The sequence below is a fragment of the Sciurus vulgaris genome, assembly GCF_902686455.1.
Source record: "Sciurus vulgaris genome assembly, chromosome: 8".
NCBI classification, from domain to species: Eukaryota; Metazoa; Chordata; class Mammalia; order Rodentia; family Sciuridae; genus Sciurus; species Sciurus vulgaris.
Genome location: NC_136468.1, coordinates 87,958,277 through 87,979,765, shown reverse-complemented (window position 1 = coordinate 87,979,765; position 21,489 = coordinate 87,958,277). Strand labels below are relative to the sequence as shown.

The 21,489-nt window shown below is 36.2% G+C and overlaps 1 protein-coding gene across 4 annotated transcripts in view; it reads left to right on the top strand.

Annotated features, from left to right (window-relative positions):
* The window catches only part of SKAP2 (src kinase associated phosphoprotein 2), a 172,103-nt gene that overhangs the window by 135,383 nt on the left and 15,231 nt on the right, over positions 1-21,489 (top strand). For all 4 annotated transcript variants that reach the window (XM_079150585.1, XM_079150582.1, XM_079150583.1 and 1 more), the window contains 2 exons: positions 13,579-13,656; positions 19,151-19,263. In XM_079150585.1, the coding sequence (XP_079006711.1) occupies positions 13,579-13,656; positions 19,151-19,263 (191 nt within the window). The remainder of the gene's footprint in view (positions 1-13,578; positions 13,657-19,150; positions 19,264-21,489) is intronic.

Genomic DNA, 21,489 nt, shown 5'->3' with positions numbered 1-21,489 from the left:
AAGCAGACGTTTTATTTGTGTTGGCTTTTATTCTGGGATCCAAGTAAGAGAAACTTTCAAATGAGAGTTCAGCCTGTCCCTTTAGGGGACCAAAACTGAGCAAGTGTGTTGTTTTTCAGGCTCAAATTTTTATTCTTAACATACCTTAAAGAGCATCAAATACTATTTTGGGGAAATGAACACCAGGACCTCTGTCAGATGAGTTCTGTATGTCTAACCTCCCCTTCCTCCCCCAGAAGCTTCTACCTTGCTTCTTTTGGCAGCCCCTTTCTACAAAAATACCCTTGTTCTAGAAAATCTTTCCTTTTCCAGGCATTATGACATATTTTATCATAAATTTGTCAGTGTGACAAAAAAATACTTCTTGCTTTAGAATTGAAAACACCTTAAAAACATCATTCTGAAAGTCTGTGCACAGCCCTCCATAAGTTCATGGAAATTTGTATTTTGAAAGTGCCATTCTTTTGTGTTATGTAAAGTGCTTTAATTTGCTGCATTTTTCATGTCTTACTGCAGTCAAATCTGGTGATAGTCTATAGCTATCTTATTCAGGATTAATCAATCTTTTTAGGCTCCTGGCTAGGACAGAAGCTGCTCTGGGCTCTGCTTGCTTCAGGGCTTGGCCTTACTCTGTTTTTTCATCATATTCAGTCTGGGAGGGAGGTGCTGGGAGATGATTTTTCCATTTACAAGCTGCCGCCCAACAGAAAGAAAAATGGAAGGGGCAAATGCCAAGCTTTTCAGTTTTTGTGGCCATTACAAACATGACTCGTCTCCTGTTTTTAGCAGTGTACACTATTTTTCAAGGGGGCTATTTTTTTTTTCTGGATTGTCGTAGTTATCCAAGTTATTTTTTCAATAAAGAATCTTGAAAATAAAAATATATTTCAATACAACACCATGAAATTAAATTTCTCATCAGTTGCATGTTGGAGAAGTAGGTTAAAGTGCTGTTTAATTAATTAACACAGATAGGAACAACTGAGACTTGCTGAGTCTTGTACCAAGAGAGAAGGAAAACCATAGTGCTTCAGAACTCAAGGTAGTACACAGCCATCCTGGGTTCAGATCCTAACACCATTGCTTCTATCTGTGTTACACTGCACTAGTTATTTAAATGATCTACACATCTGTTTCTTCATCTGGAAAATGGGAATTATGGCATACCTAGGGTTTTGAGGATTGGATGAAATTTATAAGTGCCCAGCAGTGCTTGGTACACAGTAAATTCTCAGATTGTCATAATCACTGTTATTAGACACCTACTATGCAGTGGTCATCGTGTTGGCCATTTCACCTCATTTTGTCCTCACAATAATTCTCTAAAGTAGATTTAATATTTATATTTTCCAAATGAGAAAATTGAGGGTCAGAGTATTGAATTAATTTCCCTAAATTTGTATAGGTAGCAAAAGAGGGTAATATGAACTAATGAAACACAAATTTTATTTACGTTAGTATAGTTCCATTGTATCTTTTGAGAATATATATGCAATTAACTCCTGCTTTACTAGTTCCATTATAATTAATTTTACTTTGGTATTTTTTAGTGAGGCATGCATATATTTTGAAACTTAAAAGGTAAATGACATTTAAAGATACAATGTCCTAATTAACTTAGATTCAAATGATGATTGAACACAACCTTTTGAAACCTTATGTAAGATGATGTGGCTGTGGATCATTGGTTCTCAAAGTGTTGTCCTCAGCAACATGAACTGGGAACTTGTTAGAAAAGCATGTTCTTGGCCTCACCCTAGATCCACTGAAACAGAGACTCTATGGTGGGTCTCAGCAAACTGGGTCTTTACAAGTCCTCCACTTGCCTCTGTTGCCTGCTAAAGCTTGAGAACCACTGCTCTGGATAAACAACACATCTAGGTGATATACAGGTGTGTTGATATGGCTCATACTACCTAGTCCCAAACTGGAAGTTATGTATTGTAGAGAAAATATGTGATGGTAATAGAAAAATACGGTTGGGGCTGTTACTGGATAATTTTCCTAAAGATATTCATTTTTAATATTGTGGGCTTGATCCCTTCCATGCCTTGGATTTGGGCTCCTAGGCAGGTGGCCGCCATTACTGCCAGTCATAGTCCACTGAACACAAAAGAATTGAGAGATGGGAAGTGACTCTCTCCCTCTATTACCATGGTTAGTTTTTCAGATATTCAGTCATTAGAAACCTTCAACCAGGAAGAACTGATGCTAAGAATATAGAGAGGGAAGGGAAGCAATAAACAGCCATTACCATTGCATCTTTTTCTATCTTTAGATGCAATTTAAATGTTGAAGTAGCATATTAAAAAATGAGTGGGGTCAAGGATATAGGAAATAGGTAAACTGCTATTATATCTAAATTTAATTGTAGGGGAAAATGGACAAAAGCTGTTATCATTTTAGAATCCATGATAGGGAGGAAAAGAAGGGTTGTCAGCTGGATTGACATATTTGCCTAGACTCAAGGAAGGCAGACTTCAAAAAATTCAGAAATAATACCACAAATACATGTTATCAAAGACCAATAAGTATTTTTAAATGACATTTGAATTTTAATTATAAATAATGCCAATGAAGAAAAAAGGCGGAGAAACTAAAATATATCAGTGTCCTTATGCTACATTCTCTTCAGTGAAATGCATCTTTAAAAAAGATGCATCAACAGCTGAAATGGCCACATAGCTAAGAAAATATGAAAATAGCTGAAATTTATCAATTATGGTAAGTACAGCAAAAAATGTGTAATAGCTATGTGGTTTTGTTTGTTTCCAAAACTTATTCGGAGCTAAGTAGCTCAGAGCAAAATAGTTCAATTTCTATTTTAATTAATTCTTTCTGTGACTAATCTCCAACTGATAAGGTTAGTAAGAGTAATAGAAGCCCAGGATTGGTCGAGAGATTAAAATGGAATACCTACCTAACCAAAATCCATTCAGGTTTTTTTTTTTTAATATTTTGTTTTAGTTATAGAAGGACACGATACCTTTGTTTTATTTATTTATTTTTATGTGGTGCTGAGGCTTGAACCCAGTGCCTCACACATTTGAGGCAAGCACTGTACCCCTGAGCCACGACCCAGATTCTGCATTTAGTTTTCATTCAGCAAATATTCTTGGAAAACCATTTTTGTTCTAGCCTGTGCATTAGGCTGTGGCAATATAAATAAATCCTTGAGGAGTTCATACCTGGAGGAAAAGTAGCCTAGCAAACAAATGTTTGTAGTGCCCCATGAGGAGAACACTATTGGAAGCGTTTCCAAGACTGAGAGTACACAGGGGAGAGAGGTCAACTGCCTGCAGGAATTTGGGGAAAGGAAAGCTTCCTAGATGGGGGTCTGAGCTATATCTTGAAAAGCAGTAGGACCTAGGTTTGGCTTCTGTCCCAGATAAAATCTACATTTCAAGAGCTCTTGTATGCGATGCCACTATACTACTAGGAAACATGACAGATGAGAGAGAAATCAGAAGTATGGAATCTAGCAATTACATTATGAACTTTTCAAAGAGTAGAAAGTGGTACTATTGTAAGTTGGGTTCCCTGAGACAGACTGTGAGACAGTTGTATGTAGGTTTATTGGTGAGCGATCTTGGGAGACACCCTAGGATGAAGTGAGGAAGGCAGGACCAGGCTGGGGTGACTATGCAGGGTTGAGCCTGCACAGGGGCAAAGGGGTCTGTTTTTGTGTTCCTCTTGGCTCTAGCTGCCCTCTTAGAGGGTGCGACCTTGAGTAAGGCAATTCCTTGTAGCTGAGGGCATTTTTGAGTGAAGAACACAGCTGTAAACCAGCTGTAGCCTGAGTCCAGCAGCTGTAAAATGGTCATGTTGGTTCTGAAGAGCGCATCTGGTGTCTCCTACAGGTGGGTTTTGAAAACTCTACATAGTTTAGGGACTTTGAAGTAGATTCCAGAGAAGCTGCTAATATGAAATATCACAGTCTTTATACCATCAGAAGATGAAACACTGATTACTAGATTACTAGAGATCAGTATGGATTCATGGAAATGGCAGGCATAACATAACTGGACTTCATCCAGGCTCATGGCAGGATCCTCATGAAATCTGTGTCGGTATAGGGACTTTGAGATAACCATCTCTACAGCTGTACTCTAAGGGTGCTAATTTGATTTTGTGAATGTCTTAGAGCTTTATTCTCAGTATCATTGTGTCCAACATATTCAGCATTGCCTTGGAGGAAAATACACAGACCTAGTCTCAAAAGACTGAAATCATGGGTCAAATCCAACAGGATGAAATATGATAGGATGTCCCACTTGCTCCAAAAGTCTAGTTGCACAATTCTGTGAAAGAAGAGACTTGGCTTTGTGGTAAATGGGAAAAACACAGGGATTTTTGGTCAACAGCTCAATGTGAGTCAACAGTGCAGTGTGATTCAATCCTGATAATGAGTGCTTTGGGAATGTAAAATAATTATCAGATAGTGTTCTGGGTTACCAAGATAGCCATTTTTCTCCATAATGTAGATGAGCACTGTTTAGTTATTTAACTAAGATTATCCGAGAAAATATAGGGCAGTCATTCTCAAACTCTTTGCTCTCTGGATCCCTTTATAATCTTGACAGTTACTAAGGACTTACAAAAGCTTTGTTTATGTGGGTTTTGCCTCTCAAAATTTACTGTAGTTGAAATTAAAATTGAGAACTTAAAAAAATGTGTATTTATAAATGAATTTTAAAATCACAGTGACAAACCTATTACCTATGTACTTATTTTTGATAAAATAAATATTTTCCAAGAAAATAGTGAGTGAGAGGAGTATGTTCTTGCATTTTGGCGGCTCTCTTGAATTGTGTGTCTTTTTAAAAATAGGTTTTAGTTGTAGATGGGCACATTACCTTTATTTTATTTATTTATTTTTATGTTGTGCTGAGAATCAAACCCATTGCCTCATAGGTGCCGAGCCACAACTCCAGCCCTGAAGGTGTGCCTTAACAGAAGACATTCAGACTCTTGTATCTGCTTCCACATTCAATTTGTTGTGATGTGTTTTTTTAGTTTATAATCAACATGTAGATTATACTCATGCAGATATATATGTGGTAGCAGAAGGAAGGTACTTTAATAGTCCTTGCAGGTAATTGTAGATATTCTTCTTTGATATTGTTCCCACACTGCACAAGTAGTAGTTAAAGGTTAGTTGCAAGGTAGAATCTGAAACTTTATCAGTAAACTTTTCATATTTTTTCATTGAAATTTGTACATCTGCCTTGTGCTTTGATTGGATCCTTTACCTATGCGTGACTTTGTAACATCATGCATCAGTCAATTAAATAATCAATATTTCACTGCATTATGCAGAACCTCCAAATATTGACACAATTTTTTATTTGTTCTTTTTAGATATACTTGACAGTAGACAGAATTTTTTTAAAAAATCACATTTTGTTACTATGACTGCCTTTCTCATCAAAAGTCTTTGAATAATAATGATCTTTTAGGCTTACGATAGTGGATATAAATTTCTGAAATTCTAATTTTTGCTTGAAAAGTCAAATTTTATCATTGGCAATAAATATTGTGAGTTATTGTCCTTGAATCAATAAGCTTACTTTATTTTTGAGAAAATGTGGATTCCTAAATCTGGATAATCGTAGTTTGTCAGTCATTCAAGAAAAAGCAGCATTCCATGAAAAAAAAAAAAAAAGCAGCTTGTCCAACTCACTGCTTGTATTCTTGCCCATCTGGTGGTATAAAAGACGTGTTTATGCATTCTTCTGATTTTGTCACACAGAATATTAACAAAGACATGTACTCAAGGCTGGTATTAGGTAGAAATAATTTTTACCTCTTCATCAAGGACATTCTTCAGTGAAGCTGGTCTGTCTGTCTCCCTCTCCCCTTCTCTCTCTCGTAAATGCTAGTGTAAGACAGTGAAGGATGCAATGACAGTTTGGTGCCACTATGCTGATTTATGCTAAGGTGTCAGTAGTTTTACCCGTCATTGCTTCTTAATATCAGTGCAAATGTTAACACAGTGAAAGAGGCACATAATTTCTGTCTTAGTAGCATTATGAAAATATTTTGACCTTACATTCCCCTATCCCGTGAAAGGGTCTTAGAAATCACTGCTGGTGCAAGGGATATGGTACTAATAAGCCAAATGGTGACGGTTCCTTGTATATGACTCTGCTTCTTCTTTCTTGGGTTCTTGAAAACAGGTTAAGGTGCTCTGCACTTGATAAGGAAGGGTATATGTGCATAGGCAAGCAGAGGAAACAGCCAAATCTGGTAGCAAATGAGACCCTGGGTTCAATTCCCAGAACAAAAAAAATTTTTTTTTTTTTTGGGTGCTGGGGATCGAATCTCCCCAGCCCCCAAAAATTTTAAAAATAAAAATAAAAACTAAAAACAAAACAAAAGCACAAACAACCAAACTGAACAAAAGAAAGAAAAATAGGTGTCCTAGAAGGAGATGTTAATAGTAGTTATGAATAGGTCAGAACCTGTTTTACTTATCTCTGTTTTTCAGGCTTTTCAACAATGAGTAGATAATGCTTTTGTAATAAGAATAAGAAAAAAGGTTCATTAAATGAAAAAAGGAACTGTAATTGTGCCAGAAACATAGGGCCAAATAGAAGTTCCTAGAACTGAGAAATAATTCAGACTTTCCTTGGTTAAAAGAATTTTAATATTGTAAAATTTGTTATGTAAACTGAATGCCCAGGAATTTGGAATTCATTAGGATTGCACGGAGAATTTTATATCCTAGCATCCAGGGAAAAGTACACGGAGCCAAGGAGTCATGATTCATAATTTCCCTGTTGAACTCTTTAGGAGTAGGATCGTTCTGACTCATAGTCACTTGTCTTTTTTAAAATTTATTTTACCTTTTTTTTTTTTTTTTAAAAAGTAGTGCTGAGGATCGAACCCAGTGCCTCACACATATTAGGCAAGTGCTCTACCACTGAGCCACAACCCCAGCCCCCACAGTCACTTCCGTCCCATAGAATTAGGCCTCCTGAAACTTAATTTTTAACCCACCTGCTTTCTTTGTCTGCCCCAATTGCCGTATGTGGTCAGAAGTGCTCCTCCAGCCCCAGCCCATGCTTATAAAAGTGTCCAGTGGTGCAGATTGCACGGAAGATGGGGCAGGGTGCAGTCCGTGTGACCTTGAGCCAGACGGTCAGCATCCTCTGCTCACTTCCCCTGTTATGAAATGAGGAAATGGAACAAGATATCTGAGGTTCCTTTTCCTTCAGAATTTTTTTTTTTTCCTGATTCTGTCAAATGAGGTCTTTGCTTGAGTTTTGAATTTTTTTCTCAACATCCCAACTGTGAAGTTAACACATATAATGTCTATGTGAAAAATTGTTTTTTTTCATTTTTATATTCATGTTTAAATTATTAATTTTAATATCATAGTACAGAAATGTACTACAATCTAATGGCATTTCCTTTTTCATTTGAAGTGCAATGATAACCTTTTCATCTTAAACCTTATAAAGAATAGAATGTCTAAATTAAAAATAAGATTATATGATTGAACAACTTACTTATTTTGTCATCTTTTATATCATGTTGACCTTTGTGGTTGCTACATTCATAAGTTGTTGCAAAATACCTTGCTGTTAAGGTAAAAAACTTGATACTACATGCTAGCTGTATGTCCCCCCCACAAATCTGGCTATCTTATTGTCCTCCCCAAATCTTTGTTCAAAGTGCTATCAGCTAGACATTTTTCTTCCTGCTATGAAGTACTGTAGAGAGATGACAGAAAATTAGAAACAATGTCAAGGTTACACAAGTAACCAGAAATGTAACAATGACCCCACTTTGCCTAATTTCCAAGAGAGTTAACATGACTCTGAATAAGCCATTTCAGTTATCTTTATCCTTCTGTACATTTTAAAGTTTATGTAAGGCTAAAACAGGCACATGCTTACATCAAGATCGTATTTTATTACCTTAAAATGTATGTCGGTCTATTAAGTAGATAGAAGAATCTTTACAAGTGTCATATTTATGTTACCAATAGTTCTGAATTTATAGGCCCTTGAGGATCACACTCTCCCTCATTTTTATAATCTTAAATCTCTTGCCTATAGCCTTCGACTCTGTTCTTCATCTTTTCCAACCCTTTCTCCAGTCTTTATAGCTCACCACAGTTCTTGGAAGAGAAGAGGGGTTGAGGTGTCGTCTCTCCAAATGTCGCTTGTGTGTAAAGCCTCCTAGCATTGCTCCATCAGGACTAGCCCATTGTGTCTTCGGTTCCCTCATGCATTCTGTTATATCCATTCAGGGACATCTTGCTTGCAGTGCCCAGAATCTTGAGCCTCTGATGAAATGTGAAGGAGAACCCATTGGTCTGAAACATGGGTGAACTTCTTTCAGCTCTTGGTGTGTAGAAAGACTCACCTTTCTCATCTCTACTTTAAACATATCTTTCTTACTGAAATTAAGTGAAGAGGAAAAGAAACTGGCTGACCTAAAAATAATTTTTTTTTCATTTATGAATTGTATTAGAAACCTTTACAAAGTATTCAGTATTGTATGCTGGTGTTGGGCTGTAGAGTGTGTGCAGAGCTAGTGGTAGAGAAAGAGCTAGAAGAACAGAAAAGAGCAGGCAGCATGTTATTTTTTCATCCTCAGTTGCAATTGTGTTTGTAGAGCAGCACTAAAAAGATTGCTTCATATATAATACTTGATAATATAGAACTTGCCCACCTCTGTGAAAACATTTTCCAACTCCAGAAACAGTCAATGTTTGTATAAAATTTTAGAAAATAAATTGAAGTTTGTTTTTTATTTTTATTTTTTTAATGCTAGGGAATCGAACACAGGGCCTACCAGGCAAGTGCTCTTCTACTGAGCTATACATCCCCAGCCCTTAAATTGAATATTTTAATGAAAATAAAGGAAAATACACTGTGGTTCAGAGTTAGAGCTTAGTAACAGGCCTGAAGTTTAAATGCTGGCTCACAAACTCTAACTGGTTGTGAGAACCTAGGCAAGTTATTCAAGCTTCATAAATTTCATTTCTTGAATTCATAAAATGATAAGGACATAAGTACCTATTACTACCTCATAGAATTGTTATGAGGATGTTGTTATATAATGAATATAAGTGCAGATAATATGATCTTTTATGCAATAAATATTAATCATTCTAAAGAAAAATAATGTAATCACATAATCAAATGAAGTTCGGGCATGTTGTAATCTAAACTCAAACTTCATTTCACAGCATGATTTCTTATTGTGTCTTATATCTTTACAATACACTGGAACTCAGTGAAACTGTTTTCTAAAGGTGTTTTAAAGGTTTTAAGACAGGTAAAGGTTTTCTTAGGTTCCCTCTTCTTCTCCCTAGAGTGCTTATCTCACGCCTTGGTGCTAACATTATCCTCAATCTTTCTCACCCAGTGTCACCTAAACATGTCATTGTTTATCACACTTCTTTCTGGTCATTTATCCTAAAAATAAGAACATTAGTAAGCCAGAAACAACCATTTTGTAAAAAAAAAAAAAAAAAATGCATAGCTAGACAGATCTGTGATCTTTATTAGGGTAATAATCCATCTGTTATGGAACTGGATCAATTTGTAAATTAAATTGATTAAAAGGGGGGAAAAAAAAGTCTTAACTTTTCCCACAGTAAGCATTTTCTCAAATGAATTTTCCTAAAAAGATTTGGGAAGACTCAATTATCTTCTTTGCTTCTTCTCTTTGCTCAACCCAGGAAGAAAGCCAAATATCTATTAAAAAGAGAGGTGGGGTGCATTTATCCTTTGGAATTCTATAAGGTCTGATTGCTCTTGGAAGTTTTATGTTTTCGACGTGGTTTAATGTTAAAACCTTTTGATAAGTACCAGAGCATTTCTGCTACTCGTGGATCAGTAAATATGTGACTATGTTTGAATTATTTTCTTCACTTAGTTCACTTTACTGTTATTTTCATCTTGTCTGATCACAAAAACTCTCTTGATGATTCTTCTAACAATGTGTGATTGGAATAATAACTTCACATGTTGAAGAGTTTTGTGCTGCAGCTGAGAGGCATGTAAATACAAGCTGCTTATTTGCAAGAAGCTTCCAGATTTGCAATATGATTGCTATGGAAACCACATAATGAAAACCTTATAACCATCTGTGTGGTTTGATGGATTTTACTGCATAGCTGAGCTGTTTTTGTTTACTGTTATTAAAATGTTGAATGAAATATATTAACCCATGAACATTGACTGTTTGAGGTATTAATTAGTATTGTATAATGACATCGTGCCTCCACACCAAAATAAAACGTGCTTAACAATAAACCTAAATGAAACAATATGTGAGTGTATATATTTCTAACACATTGTGAAGGTGATTATTGCCTAGAATTCTGGTCCTTGTTCCTATGTATTTTTTTTAGTGGTGCGAAGAGCTTTGCTCTGCTGATAAATGAATATGTTAGGATTTATTTTCATGACTTTTGAATTCATTTGTTCACTCAGTATTTAGTGAACATCTCCTTTGTGCAGGTTCTAGTCAAGATTCAGTATGAGATTTTCCCCCTAAGATTTAAAAACACACACCAAATTTGATTTTATTGTGTTTTATCTGGAAGCTGCTTGTATTGTTAACCCAAGATAAAATGAGTTGTTTGAATATTATTAAGAAAAAATGATGTATGAAATGCAGGATACTTTTGCCTAAAAGATAAAATTACTAGGTTTAATATGGAAAAAGGAAATGTTTTTAATCTGCATCTCATGCTCTAAAATGCTGCTTATTAAAGAACATCTCAAATGAACTTCAATTTGCATACTTTACAGTGAATATTGATGCTTAAGTAAATATTTTTAATATCATGCTGATAATTTAGGAATATATTTCTTAAGGACAGAACTCTCTGACACCAATAATACAACCTTAAGCATATGTTATAATTGCTTAATTTCTTGCTAACTTTTTCAAACAGAAGAGCTTTCCCCTTTAATTATTATAATTAATTTCTCTGCTATTTGGAGCTGACTTTGGGTAGTGATTCTAAATCCCAGTCTCTTCTTAAAGCCAAGAATAGTGTTTATTATATTGATATGGTTATAGCTTTTAACAAAGGGAAAATGTCCTTACCTCTTTTTATGTTTATTCCTTATTATTGGATTTGTGACCAGATTGGAAAGGAAGTGGGTGTTAGGGATAAAGAAAGTGTAAAAAGTAAGCAGAACTTTCTCCTTCACCTTTTAAAAAATTAACTATCTATAAAGTGAGTAGGTTGGACTGACTGTAAATGTCCCTTCTACTTTAAAAGTTTATGTGAAAATACCCTATTAAACCATTTATAACAACTAGTCCTTGAGGTTTGGCATAAGTGATACAACTGTTGTTAAAGAGAAAAATACCATATTAAATTGCCACAGTTAGGTTCAACAATATGGGTAAAGCACCAAATATTTCCATCTGTTTCTTATTTTGGGGCTTTTATTATTTTGTTTGAATTGAATTACATAAACTCAAAACAGTTTTATTTGTCCTGTAAGCACAGTAACTCTCAAGGTTGATTTAAATGTGATTTTGATGCATCACCACTTAAAATCTCCAGGAGACTCCTAAGTATACATCTGCAGTCCCGACTTCTCTCCCATACTTTACAGTTGCCCTTGGACATTCCCAGTGGGAAGCCCACCAGCACATTAAATCCCTCCTGTCAAAAACAAACTGCTGTGTTCCCCCACCATGGCAGATTGCCTTGGCTCTCCTCTTTTTAGGAATGATATGTCCCATGTCTCAGTTAGCCACGCTCAGAGCCCAAGTCATCCGTGGTGGTTCTCTTTTCCGCCTGTCCTCCACACCCAGTCAGGCAGGAAGGCACAAAGCTTATCGATTCTGGTTCCTCTACTCTCAAAACCATCTCCTTCTGATTTCTTCTCTTCTGCCCCTCAGTTCAGGACTTCCTTCCCCTTTATCTAGACACTCCACACCCTCCACGAGGCTGTCTAAGACAATGGGCTCAAATGATCATTCCTGAAGCAGAGTTTCAGTCCTGGCCCATGTCTGCTCCAGAACCTTCTAGGGCTCTTACTACCCACCAAATCATAGTCCGAAGTCTATATCTAGGTGTTCATGGACCCTCAACAACTGCTCCAAACCACTAGCACCTTCTCCCATTCTGCACTGCCCCTTCATTCCCACATTATTTAGTCCCAATGAATGTGACTGTGCCTTGTTTTCTAAGTTGATGGCTTTCCCTGTATGTGGAAAGAGCCTTCTTTTCATCTCTCATTTAAATCCATCCCACAGGGCTTCTTGGCATTCCCCAGGTGGGAGGTTTTTGCTCTGCACCCCTTCAGTGCTGACGTGTCCCACTTGTTGGTTTAGGTTCCTTTAGCCCACTTTCCTTTAGATCTTGTCTTCTATCCCTGTGAAGTGGTCATCTTCCTGAGGGCAGAAGTTCCCTATTACCCTTATCTCCTCGGCAAATGCCCCCTCTTACTCTAGTTAATACTCAATGAAAGTTGAACAGTTGATTTCTATAAACATTGTCAGTTTATAGAATATTGGTGATTTACTGACTACATTTATGTATATGTTGCATATTTTTCCTTAAAGTTTTTGATTTTTTTGAAATTATGATTCTTTTTGAATCCCATTTTTGTTTGGCATGCCATTTATTCCTGAGTCCTGCCCTAAGTATTTCTAAGTTGTATATAAATCCTTAGATGGGGAAAATGGTAATGTAATAAGTCATTTTTAATATAAAAGAATTGACTACTTTGATTTTGCTTAAAGTAAGAGCTTGGTTCTGAATCATTCGATTCTATTGTTCAGTGTTAGATTGATAGAGGAAAGGAAGGAGGGAATATGATGGAGAGTGTGAAAAGAATATATGCAAAGTCCTGACTGTAGGTTGGAGAAAGAATGTGGACTTTAGAATCCCAATCTTAAGTTTGAGTAACAGACTTTAGAAGTTACTTCGCCTTTTGAGTCTCAATTTACTCATCTGTAGAAGGAAGATTTAAAAAATATTTATCTATGAAATCTTATCTCCCATTGTATTTAACACTTGGTAGGTCCTCAGTATAATTTGGAGGGAATTAGTTGGAAATATGAGGATCCTTCTAGTATCATCCTGTGAAGATTAAGTGAGAAAGCATATGAAAGTGCCTGATACTCTATAGATGATGCCTTACAGGTTAAATGTATTGAATATCATGCATTTTCTCCTTGCTATATTGATGTTTTAGGAACCATGATTTTATCAGTAATATTTCTGCCACACAGTATAATGTAGTTTGTCAGTATAATGCTGAATGTTATTTTACTGGATTTAAGATGGCTCCAAGTGAATTTCTATTAGTATTTGAAACAAAATATGCAGTGTATTAGTGTATATCTTAAATTTTGTCACACCAACGTGGTAAACCTCAGTAAATCTGCTACTGAGAAATAGCTAGCAGTTTATTTGTTCCTTGTTAGATTATTGACAGAGGACTGTGAGTCTTGAGTGGTTTCATTCCTTTTAAAAAATAATATTCATGTGGTATAAACTTTTGTTGTGCTCTTACAATAGGGTGAGTACTGTACTGTTATCCCAGAGGAACCCCTTCAGTGTGCTGTTGTTGTTTTTTACAGAGGAGGAAGAGGACAGTGCTTCTGTGAAAATGGAAGAACAAAGGAAGATGAGTCAGGAAAGTGTTCATCACGCCTCAGGTAATGATTGCGCAGCTTCCTGGCAAAGCTTATTCTGATTTTGTTTCAGCCACTTTCTTGCTGCTCTAAAGATGTTCACGCAGTTCCCAGAAGTTGGCTTGTTTGGTCTGGATATCTTACTGCTGATAAGCTGCTCAGTCCCATTTAGGATGCATGAAAACCACTTGAGAAGGATTTATAAAGTAAGCCAATTTATACAAGGTATTCCTTCCTGAATTACTTTGTAATGACTCAATTAGCTTTCATTTCTGCACAAAGGAGATTTAGCTGCATAAATTAGCTTATCATCATTGAGGAAGTGTCACTGCTAAAGGACAGTTTATAGATACAACATGCAGTTGCTGTCAAACCTATAAGAATGTAATATAGACATCTGTGTATACTTTGTGCTTGAGCAGAACAGACTTCTGCCATTCAGAGACTAACAGGGGACAACAAGTTGCCCAGGGGACTGGCAATGTAGACATCTCTGAAAAGGTCAACTTGACACAGGCTCTGACAATCGACCCACAGCTCTGTCTTCTTTGATAAAAATCAGATAAACTTAAGACCGCTAATTGATCTGCAGCCTGTTTAAATGTTGGCCATGCATATCTTCATTGCATATGATTAGCACAGAAAGCAAATGAATTGGGTAAGAAATGCCAGAGTCCAGTGACAGCAGCTTAAAAATTGGAAAAGGACACTGTTGGCCTAGAAGACTAGGAAGGATGTTCCCCTTATCCATTTCCACTTGGCACATGGCCCCAGGTACTAATTATGACTGAGACTGGAAAAATAACTGCACACGCTGTATATGAAATCACATGACACGGACCACTTTTCTTGCTTGTTGTTATTTCCAAATAGCAAGAGATAAACCATATCTGTAGTGCAAGCATGAGGTTAGTTTTGATAAACCAGCAATTATTTTACATGGAAAGAAGAGAAGAACTGCCTTCTTATCAGGACTTTACACCTCTTCATAGCCACATGTCAGCTGGGGCAAGGTCTGCCCTATCATCCCTGGGTCCTGCAAAGAGCTGGAGCTGGGGTCACCTTCCCCTCTCTGATATGTCCATACATCACTCTTTCAAGCTGTCAGAGGCAGGGTGGACAAGAAGTGTGTGTTCAGGAAGTAGCTTTCCAGAGGCCTTCCTACTGTGACATGTGGAAAGGAAACAGAGGCCTGATTCCGGACCTGGACAGGAAAGCAGGAGCAGGTTGCTGTAAAAGCTTTTGGTTTGCTTTTTTTCAGAAAGGAAGCAAGGACACGGTCATTAGCTGTGAGCACTCCCGTCCTGTAAAATACAGCTCTAAAACACAGAAGCTTAGTGAAACCTTGAGGACTGTGTTCAACAGTAATTTAAGTATATATGTTTTGGGTTATGTATCATGAAGCTTCTATCAAAAGCATGTAGTTTTCTTTCTTTTAAATTTCAATACAGGAATAGAAGGTAGACAGACGCATATAGATAGACATCCTTTGCACAGATAGAAATATTTTGGCTTAAAACAATCGGATTTCTCAAAAAATGCAATTTTAAAGAAATTTTTAAAAAACACCCTTTTTAAGTAACTATCTCCCCATTTTTTGCCTTCAAAGGTAGAAAAAGTACATTTTGCTCAAAGGAATGCAATAAGTAGAACTAGCTTTTCATGCCATAGCTGTAAAGTACTGCAATAATTCTTATCTTTGGTGACATGAAATTCTTTTCAAGCAACAGTTTTAATGCTTTTGCATAGCAGTGACCTTTGCTCGTCGTAGGCTGTCAAAGACTAGAAGCTTGTTTGCCATGCAGAGCAGTGAGTTGACAAGGGTATTACTATCTTGCTGAGCATCACATGACATGAACTTCTAACCTTACTCAAGAATGTTATATATTTTTCACATTGACTGATTTTACTTAAAAAAAAAAAAAAAAGACTGGTCTAATGTAAAATATGTAAGCAAACACAAAGTTGATCTTACATTTTTTTTACAAGTTCCTTCATGTTCAGGTTTATATATCCTGCATGTACACATACACACACACACACACACACACACACACACACACACACACACACACACACACACACACACACACACACACACGATCCCATTTGTTTTTTTTTAATGCTGTAAAATATTTCCAAAATAGTTTTCAAACATATAGCACCCAGAGAGAGATTCTCCATTATCTTATTATGCTATTTTTCATCCATTGTCAACATGTTTTTAAAATCTTGTCATCTTTGCAAAAGTATCTGCAGTGTTTACATGTTTAGTTTATACAAACAATTCATAACAGTTCTGTTAGCTTTGCCCAATGGTCTGTTTATGTACGTTTTTGAAAGCAGAAGCAAGTACATTGTTTAAATCCTTCACAGGCTGGCTAATTTATTTTTTCTTTCTTACTTTCTCTTTTAATCATCCATGCCTCTCAGGATAAGAAACATAATAAGGTGATTTTTTTCTTTGTAATTTTGACAGTATAGATCATGATGTGAGTAGCATAGAAAATTAATCCATGTAGTAAAGACAACTGAACAAAATTAACTTGTATTTTAGAACGTATGTTTATCACATTATGCTCTATCCTATAAAAATACATATCTTACATGGGTTTTTTTCATTGTATAAGTGAACAGTGTTAACTTTTGTAAATGTACTGTGCTTTGGTACTACATTTATGCTTAATTTTTGTGTGTGTATGTTTAAGCACAATCAAAAATTTAAAAAGTAAACTAGAGGAGCTTGCTGTTTTCTCAAACCAGGTAATTCCTAATTTGTATGTCCATATTTCATATCAAGAATTTAAACATTATTTTCCTGAGGAGAAAGAGACTAATAAACATATCCTTGCTAGCTGTGATATTTCGACTTTATAACTCATATTGCATGCTGAAACAGGATAGTAAATTGTATGTACATGTAGCTGCGTGACATGAACAGATTATTCTTTAGCAGAGCTCACATATGGGACACAGAAATGAGGTTGGTCTTTGGGTAACATCATCATCAAGATTATAGAAAGCACAGTTGAAAATGCATCTTTTCCCCAGTATTGCCAAATCGCTGGCTCCGTCGCCTCTTTACAGCAGTGAGGTTTAATGAAATGCTCATGATGCACATCTAGGGAGAGATGCATCTTGCACACGGTGGGGGTCTCTCTTCCCCTTGCCTGCTCCTGTAACTCCCATTAGTGTTAATGGGAGTTTCGCCAAGTGCATCGAGGGGAAGAGAGACCCCAAAGTGATAAGGATTATGTGTTAGAAATCACCATATACTTTCCTTTTCCTTCTTTTTTCCCCACCCCTTCTTGAAAATCTACTAAACGAAAAAACTCGTGAGAGAATCTGAAAAAGGGAAGAGCAGCCTGGACAGCTGGGGAACCAATTGGGACACCACAGCTAAGCCAAAAACCTCTACTCTAGCTTTTAGCCCAAGTTTTGTTTCTTCCACCTTTTTGGACCAAGCCTAAGGCTGAGCAGCATGGGGAACAACCTGGAGCCCTTGAATGGGGAAACCAGCCATTTAGATCCTTTTACCTCCCGGCTAGTTGCCGTGGGGGAGGGCCTTGCATGTGAAATGATGTCATCCCCTCTTTGCTCTAATTCCTTGACTTTTAAGCTGACACTGACAGACTGCAAGGGGCGCAACATTTGACCCATTTAGCAGTTGATTTAATCTGACTAGAATGTTTCAACTTCTAAATCTCTATTTGTCTAAATAAGTGGTTTTTAAAGGAAATCAGTCACTTTATTATTAAGTGATTTTTTTTTTTTTTTTCTTAAAAAAAGGAAAAGAAAAAAATTAACAATGTTTGGAGAGATCTGGTCAGTCGGAGTGCCCTCTAGTGTCCATTTATAGAATTTTCTTAATATATGCTTTGAGGGGAAAAATGTAATGAAGGGTGGCCACAAGCATTGTTAGTTCTTGGTTGGATTCCCAGGCTTGTATACATCCCTGCTGGTATCAGTGATGAGTGCTCAAATGCTAGCGTGGAGAAGCCAATAAGGTGCCTGTCTCCCTCCGTCTGCCTTCCTCTTTCCCTCCTCCCTCCCATTGTCCCTCTCTAGCTTGGAATTCTTATAGAATGAGAAAAACATTTACTAGGGGGGGGGGTTTGCTCAGTTGTATATTTTTCTGGTCCTTGTTTATTTTCATGTATAAATGAAGAGTGGTATCCTGTAACATTCTGACTCTGTGTTCTTCATATCCTCTTTTTTGGTTTTAGTAATTTTAAAAAGATATTAAACAATTTTAAATTTTTCTAATAAAGTTAACACTTTGTGTAAATCAGAAACTACATCTCATAAGATGAGCACCCTAATGACATGCTAATGTGACTACTTATGTAGGAATTGCCAGAAGCCTGCTGTTTGAGAGCCATAGAACAAAACTAAGATGACAACCCTGATCCAGCATGTGTCTCCACAGTTATCCCCTCAGAATCCAAAGGCGACATTCCAGTGATGGCAGTTGTCAGCACTTATGTGTTCTGCCTGGCTAGTGAATACACGGACATCTTATTGATATTACTTGCATTCTTTTTGCATTAACTCATCAAAACTCAATTATCATGAAATTAAAAACAGGAAGCAGTTCTCAGTGTAACAAAAGCATCCAGTGTATTTAACTCTGCTGTGTTTCAGGAGACCCACATTGTATCAGTGACAAAGCATTTATTACCCAGTTTATTGTGGTATTACAGAGCGGAGAGCGCTAAATAATCAATCAGTTAATGGTCTGTATGGCAGTTTGAGCACATCACATCCATTGTGCTTATGCTGGTAGAAGGATGAGCTGATAACTCCAGTGTATGTTGCATGTTTATTCAGAGCCTAATGTCCTAAACTGGGGCTGACAAAAATCTGGTGAAAAATGCAGCTGTAGGCTTGGCAGTTTCAAAGTTGCTGAAATGTTTTCGAGACAACTTTGAGCGGCTTTGGGTACAAATAGCCCCCAAGGAAAAGAGCTGTAATTACCCTTTATATTATTTGCCAGCTTTAGGTTTTAGGATTAAAAAAAAATGGATCCCTAGTTTTGATTTTATATTTGTGCATTAGCTCTTTTGTTGTAGTTGTTAAAGTGTCACAAATTCTGTGACATGGTAGTTTCACATGTTTGTCCCATCATCATGGGTATTGCTCATTAGGACATACGGCACACTCCTCTTCCAAGCATGTCATAGATGGTCTTATGTTTGTTATGAAAAGTAAGTGAGAATCAACTTGTAGGTGATATGTTGGAGAGAAAATACTGTCACTACAGGTTTTAAATGAAAGGCAGAAAAAAAGAAAAAAGACATTAAAAATGTGAACTTTTTGAAAATAATCTTAATTAGATGATTGTAAGAAGTAGGGTTGTGTGTGTGTGTGTGTGTGTGTGTGTGTGTGTGTGTGTGTGTACCCAAATGTTTCATTGACTCAGGGTGGAATTTTTTTAGACTGTTTTGGCGGTCTTGTGTGGACTTTTAATTTCTATTGATTCATACTCTAACTCTTACTTTCTTTTTCTTTTTCCTAGATGATAAAAGCACCGATTATGCTAATTTTTACCAGGGTCTTTGGGACTGTACAGGAGAACTTTCTGATGAGTTGTCATTTAAGCGTGGTGATGTGATTTACATTCTTAGCAAGGTAAGAAGGTACCCAAAATGACAACTGTAAAGGGGAAATAACACGGCTCGATTTATATGCATTCGGATTTACAAGACTAGGGAAAAATGCCAATTGGAATTCTTCTAGGTCCTTGTTAACAATTGGGAGTTCACAATAATTAATTATTTTGTCAAGTGAAATATAATCAAATTTTAAACACAATCAGATAACAGGATTCAACTTAATAGTGTGTTTACCTATCACTTCAGCTCTTGGCTTACATCCACCCACTGCCTTCTCCAGAACAATGTACTTATGTGAAAGTTAACATTGGAAGGTATTAGGTTATTTATTATGTTTTTCTTTCCTCTTCCTTTTTATTCTTCTGTATGCTTATTCTGATTTTGTCTGCCATTCACTACTGGAAACACTGTGTTTATAGAACAAGTTTTTCATCTTTATGTAAATACATTGGGTGTTCCGACAATTTAAAAGCAATGCTTTTCTATTCAGACAGGTTTAGGTAAATTTTTTTTTCTAAAGTTTAACACACTATATTTGTAAACATAGTGGCAAAGTATATTGCTGTAAACTTATCTTTATATGTACAAGAATCTGCTTTCTAAGACTGGATTATTCAGGATCTATCAATTCTAAAAGCGAGGTTGTATTTCTGATTGAGTGTGAGGTGTGAGCTCTCTTCACTTTCATGTTTTAATTTCCCCTTCTGTAGTCTAGGGATTAAAAAAAAAACCTTCCTCTGTCTACTTTGTGAGGCTATTTTAGAAACGAATGTGAAAATGATTTAAAGATAAGTGGAGAAGTGTTAAATAAATTATAATTCTTAAAGTTTAATTTGATTTCTTGATTAGAGAAATATTTTGGACTTTTCAGAGAGATAATATGACATGTTAGATACAAAGGGAATTCAGAAACCAGGTGATGTATTGAATTTTAATAGTAGATGACTGGAGCATAAAATCCTCATACATATAATCATGGAACATTAATTCATCTGTTGTTGGTTTTACAGATAAGGGAACTTTGGTGAAGAGAGTACCAGGGCCAGTACTTGAATTAGGTATCTTGACTCTTGAACTTGTGCTTTTCCCTGTTTTCTTTCTTTCTATTTTTCTCCCCCAACTTCTAATTAATTTGAAACCATCACAAAGTACCTATAATGTACCAGGATCCTTTCTAAGTTCCAAGAATACAAAAGGAATAAGATATAAGCATTTGCAGGTTGTGGAAGAAATATTTAGTAGTAAGTAAATACAGACAATTGTGAGGACTGCTAGTTAAGGTACCCAAAGCTAAGATTTGTCACTTCACTCGGTATTCCCAAAAAGATGTTTCAGTTCTTAGCACCTATAGATAGCCACATTCACATTACAACTCCTGATTCAGCCATTTATTGAGCATTTAATTGTCCTGCATTAAAACAACAGCTTTTTAAGTCAGTTATTTAATATAGAAATCAAACTGATTAGTTTTAGTTCCTGTCAAGAAACTTTCCTGGACTCTTTTTTCTGAATGTACTTAGCTCACAAAATTTCTCTTAAAAGGTTGATTAGTTTTCATTTGGAATTTCAGATTATAGGGGAGAATGCTATATGGCCATTACACTGCTTTTGCAAATATGAAACTTATAAAACCCATGTAGTCAGCTCTTAAGATCTTTATGAATCATATTATCTTTATCCTGAAAGCTTGAATAGAGCACTAACTCCTAGGATAAACAAACAGTTCCCATAGACTTGCTTTATTTCTACCACTGCCTCAGAAAATCATTTTCTGTTAACATGAAATTGAAAGTATAAACATACGTATATTCATACTTCCAGAATGTTGGGATCCTTAATTCCTGTTCTCCCAAATCTGTTTTGTGGCAATTGTAGTTTTATTTGTGAATCCTAATCAGAGAACTAGGTTAGGGGTAGTCCAGCTCATGGGAATTATTTACTTCCAAAATTTTAAATGCTAGTGTTTAGGAGAGAGCTTAGCAAAAAAAAAAAAACAAAAACTTCTGCAATCAGACTTTTATAAGGCGTAAAGTTCTGCCATCATCATTTCCTTGTGACCTTCTAGAGGTAGGTATTTCAGCTGGGGCTTATTTTGGTTTCTGAAAGAAGAGTCAAGAAAAGAAGATATTGTTAGACAGCATAATCTCACCATGAGTTGAATAATTCAATACCCATATTCACCCAGCTATGGACCTAGTAGAATCAACTAGCTAAGTCTTGGTAAGGGTGTAAAGAAAGAGCA